General features: G+C 57.9%; 1 protein-coding gene across 1 annotated transcript; it reads left to right on the top strand.

Annotated features, from left to right (window-relative positions):
• Window positions 1-2,494: 2,494 nt before the first annotated feature.
• Window positions 2,495-5,031, top strand: NKX3-2 (NK3 homeobox 2). The gene is made up of 2 exons (XM_036097334.1): window positions 2,495-2,960; window positions 4,502-5,031. Exons 1-2 carry the CDS (start codon window positions 2,495-2,497, stop codon window positions 5,029-5,031), a joined length of 996 nt encoding a protein of 331 aa, XP_035953227.1.
• Window positions 5,032-5,244: the final 213 nt, after the last annotated feature.

Below are 5,244 nucleotides of genomic sequence, written 5' to 3'. Positions count from 1 at the left end.
TCGGGTTTCTTTTTAAAAAATAAATTTTTGGGGGGGCAACTAAATAGTAGTTACTATTTTCAAGTAAGTCTTTGTATAGCCCCCAAACTTACTCTCATACGAGGTCATTCAACCGCCAGAACATCTCCGTTGCCTGTGTGTGCGGAACTCACTCTATTATTTGTCCACACCAAACCCTCACCCCACAAAGGCATAGCTGTCTGAGACACACAGTTCACACCTGCCCATCTCTCACCTTTGGGGCGACTTGTGTCCATCTCCTTCTGGACGCGCTTCCCAGAGAATAACAGGATGGTGGGGGAGGGAGGAAATTTAAAGAGTAAATAAAGGTCATCGGGAGGAAGGAAAGACACGCTTTCTCTTGAAACTCAGGAGTATTCTGTTTTCCTCCGCCTGAAGAGCGTCCGTTTCTTATCTTTGTCGGATACTGACACCAAATTTAAGCACCTTTCCCTCAAAAGTGATGTAACCCTAAAGAGCTATAAAGGGCAATGATCTCTTCAAGTGCGAATTTTTAACCCAAGCTCATTACCGAATCTGCACTGTAGTGTATTGGGGATGCAAAAAAGCATCATGTAGCTAAAATGCTGGAAAGTACACATGCTGCAAAGCCCTTTCCCACACACATACTGAGCTGAAAACTATGAAGAGTGTGTGTATTTCATACTGTGGTGCACAACAAGAACCACCAAAAAGAAAGCAACAGGGGAAAATGCTGTTTATTTTAGTGACACCAAAAACACCAATTTACTAAACTAAAATCACAGTTCTTTAAACTTACTTAATGGTTCAAGTTGTGTCTTTGGTGTTAAGCTAAACCTTTGGTAAGAATTATGGAAGACAGTAAAGTATGTTACTTGAGCAAATTTTTTATTTAAAAATAAATAACATAAATAAGTAACAAATGTTTTCATACCACAATATTTGTGTTTCCTAGCTTGGTTCCTTCTATTACATAAAACAATCCATCACTTATTTTTTAAGAGAATTTAATGTCGTCAGTTCAGGAGCATGACTACGGTAATTCCCATATAGTCCTTTAAACAAACACGTATCTTTTCTAATCTGATTCCACTCACAAGTAACAGAATATTTAAAGAGCAAATTGAAATATTTTTTCCCCTCCTTTCTGGTGTAAAATTTAACAAACTCCAATTAAATTCAGTATTAACCGTCCAGGGAAATGACCGCGCAATTTCCAGAAACTCTCCCAAAGATGACTTCTCATTTCTCGCCTGCCTTTAGTTCTCTGACTGTACCATCTTTTTCTTTTTAATTCCTCCATAGAAATCGAATCAAATAGAATACGGTGAAGGAAAAAAATATTTCTAGTGATTTTAATTAATTGATTGTATCAATGAAAAGAATTAGCAGTGAGGAAGCCGCGAAACTATAAAGGTTTAAAAAAAAGCATTTTGTTCTTATCTTTGAGCCTTCCTAGAAAACAGAAAACTGCGCGATTTACCGAACTGCGTTATCTTGGATTTCCCCCCTCCCCACACTCCCACGTTTAGATTTCGACTCGACTATTAAATATCGTGTTCCACAAAAGCGCAGGAATGGGTGGATACATCTGCAGAGATAAGAAACGCGAATTCTCGGACACCGTGTGTGGGTGGGTAAGCCTCCCGGTTGCTGGAGGATGCTTCGAGGGCTAGGCTCGGGAGGAAAGGGGTTAAGTCAGACCCTGACTTTCTCCGCGCAACGTGCCCAGTTTTGTCTGTTAAAGTCAACGTCGCCCAGCTGGAACCAGCCAATAGGCGGCCTGGAGGGCCCCCGGACAACCCAGTGAAGGGGCGTGGCCTGAAGCTGTCACTCAGCGGTGAGGAATGACACCCGCGCGGGAGGGGGGATACGGTGGAACGCCGGGGAAGGAAAGAGAGAAGAAACAGATAAAACCAGAGCAGGGGGTAAAAAGGTGCCCCGCGCCTCTCGGAATCCAGAGGTCGCCGCCGTCGCCGCCGCCGCCGCCGCCGCCGCCGCCGCGGCCGCTGGGGGTGGGCTCCGGAAGAGCCGGACCAACTGGGAGGGAAAGGAAGAACCAGGAGCGAAATCGGGCAGCCAGGGAAGAGACCGAGGCGCAAAGAAAAAGTGACTCCGGCCGTGCGCCCCGGAGGCGCTCAGGAGGGGACTGCAGCCGCGGTGGGGGCCCTGCCGATCCGCCCCCAACATCCTCAGAGGGGGCAGACCCCCGCCCGCCCCTAAGGGCGCGAGGCGATGAGATAATCCAGCTGAGCTACGAAAGGAGAGCGTCTGGCTCTGGATTCGGGGGGAGGGGGTCTCTGGGAGGGCTGGGCCTCGGAAGTGGGGGTGAGGGTCGGCGCTGATCCCGGGCCAGAGGGGGGCGGGGGCTGCTGGGCCGCGCAGGAGTGGGCTGCAGGGGCCTCGCGCGCCCGGCTCACTCGCACTGCGGCGGCCCGCGCGCTGCGTCCAGCTCGGAGCTGCCCTGCGCCCCAGCCGCCCGGCCGGTCTGCTGCCCTGGCCCACGGCGCAGATGGCTGTGCGCGGCGCCAACACCTTGACGCCCTTCTCCATCCAGGCAATCCTCAACAAGAAAGAAGAGCGCGGCGGGCTGCCCGCGCCAGAGGGGCGCCCGGTACCCGGGGGCACCGCGGTGGCAGTGTCTGAGGCGCCCGCTGTCTGCTGCTGGCGACTCTTCGGGGAGACAGACGCGGGCGCTCTGGGGGGCGCGGAGGACTCTCTGCTGGCGTCGCCTGCCGGGACCAGAACGGCTGCGGGGCGGACCGCGGAGAGCCTGGTTGGTTGGGACTCGGACTCGGCGCTGAGCGAGGAGAACGAGGGCGGGCGGCGCTGTGCGGACGCGCCGGGGGCCAGCGGGGCCGGCCGTGCAGGGGGGACGCTGGGCCTCGGCCAGCCGGTCTGCGAGCTGCCCGCCGCCAAGGACCTGGAGGAGGAAGCCGCAGGCCGGAGCGACAGCGAGATGTCGGCCAGCGTCTCAGGTCTGCCGAGGCTTGGCGGGGAAGGGGGCCGGGCTGAGGGGCTGGGCAAGGAGGGCAAACACGCCGAGTGGGGTGGGCCTGCTGTGAGTACCCTGCGCCGTGGGGCCCCGTGGCTGGTCGGGACCCTAAGCTCTTCGCGCTGGCGCAGGCGGCTCTAATCCTCCGGGAACTGAGCCCGAGAGAGAACCAAGAAACTCCTCAGAGCCCTGCGTCCTGGGGTGAGGCCTGAGACGTCCTGGGGCAATTGTGCCCTAGACTGGGCTAAGAGAAAACCACTGCACCCTGGCTTTAAGTCCATCGCCGGGGCTTCGGTCTGTGTCCAAATCCCTCAAATCATCGACAGGGAAGAGCCAGGGGCCCAGAGACCTCGAGTGGCCAGGGCCCTGGCCCCTGGCCCACAGAACAGAAACGCTCCCAGCTCGAGGTCCCAAGGCTTCGAGGTCCCAAGGCTCCGAGGTCCTCCGCTCAAGGACTGGTGGTGAGGGATACCTCTAAGTGGTACGGAGGCGTGCATCTGCCAAGCCTGGGCTTTGCGGGGAGGGCTTATTTAGCTTTCCCAGACCTCAGGGTCAGGGGAGCTGGGATGGGCTGAGGACCCAAGACCTGGCGGCACACCCTGCAGCCGGCTGAAGGCAGAGGGGCTTGATGTGGGTCATCCCACAAGTAGCAGGGAGAGGAACATCCTCTGCCAGGGCTGGCAGGTCACTGGGTGGGAAAGACCCCCACCCCCACCCCCCTGTCGGCTGGTCGCTGCTGTAGGCCTCACGCTGGCTACAAGTAAATAGTATTTGCCAGAGCCCAGAGCTCTGAACCTCTCTGCTAGGGTCCTGTGGGGAGATCCAGGAAGAGGCTGAGGAGCTGGCGTCAGATTAGGGTTCAAAGACTCGAAGCAGGGGCACCTCCCTCTCTTCACCCTCAATCCTTAGCCCGCTTCTCATTTCCTTGCAAAGAGAGAGAGAGAGAGAGAGAAGCCCACCAAGGCTTTGGAGCAGCCTATTGCCATAGACCTCACACAATTCCGGGTGGTTGGGGAGTGGGGGTAAGACTCCGAATACATCTGTCTGAGGATTCGGCCCCCCACCTTCCCGTTATATGCACTCGACACGTGTGTGCTGCGACAATGAGCGTGTATGAGTGTGAGTGTGCCAGAGGCGGGTAAACCCAGGGAGGGAGCAATGTAGAACCCCAGGGCTCAGCGCTGAGAACTGAGAAGGCTTGTGAGGATGCTCAGGCCCGGTGCCCCCGCATTACTGAGGGGAGCCTGGGGCCCAGTGAGGGCAGGGAGCTGGATCTTGGCCACACAGCATTGATACAGCGGCTGAGTCCCCTTCCCGAGCGGGGCAGGCCTAGATGCAAGAAGCTAGTGGAACAGGGTTCCGAGACTGATCTCCAGGACCCGCGGCTTACAGACCCTCCCCAAGCACTCTGCTGGGATCGAAGTGTATTTCCGTACCCCACCCCCACCCCCCGCAGTTGAGGCCAGACCTCTCTTCTCTGCGACGCTGACAGTCTGTTGTTTCTGTTCCCAATGGGGTCCGCAGGCGACCGCAGCCCTAGGGCCGAAGACGACGCTGTTGGCCCGGGAAGTGCACGCGTGCCGGCGCTGTGTAGCCGAACCGGCGGCGGCGGCGGACCGGCGGGCGGCGCGGAGGAGGAGGAGGAGCCCGCCGCGCCCAAGCCGCGCAAGAAACGCTCGCGGGCCGCCTTCTCCCACGCGCAGGTCTTCGAGCTGGAGCGCCGCTTCAACCACCAGCGCTACTTGTCCGGGCCGGAACGCGCCGACCTGGCCGCGTCGCTGAAGCTCACCGAGACGCAAGTGAAGATCTGGTTCCAGAACCGTCGCTACAAGACCAAACGCCGGCAGATGGCCGCCGACCTGCTGGCATCAGCGCCCGCCGCCAAGAAGGTGGCGGTGAAAGTGCTGGTGCGCGACGACCAGAGACAGTACTTGCCCGGCGAGGTGCTGCGGCCACCCTCGCTGCTGCCACTGCAGCCCTCCTACTATTACCCTTACTACTGCCTCCCCGGCTGGGCACTGTCCACGTGTGCAGCCGCCGCGGGCACCCAGTGAGCCGGCCCGGGGCGAGGCAGCAGACGATCCCCGCGCCCCAGCTCCGGACGGCCGCAGACCGCTGTGCAGGTTGTGCTCCGTACGAGGGCGCCCCGCCGAGGGGGCAAGTGGAGGACGAAATCCAGCCCAGGCTCAAAATCCAAGAGCGCGCCCGGGCAGCGGGACTGAGTCTGTCCAGAGGGGGCGCCTTTTTCTAATTTGAATGGAGGCACC

The sequence above is a fragment of the Halichoerus grypus genome, chromosome 3 (genome assembly GCF_964656455.1).
Source record: "Halichoerus grypus chromosome 3, mHalGry1.hap1.1, whole genome shotgun sequence".
NCBI lineage: Eukaryota > Metazoa > Chordata > Mammalia > Carnivora > Phocidae > Halichoerus > Halichoerus grypus.
Note: the sequence above shows the minus strand (reverse complement) of the source record. Positions and strands in the feature narration are given on the sequence as shown.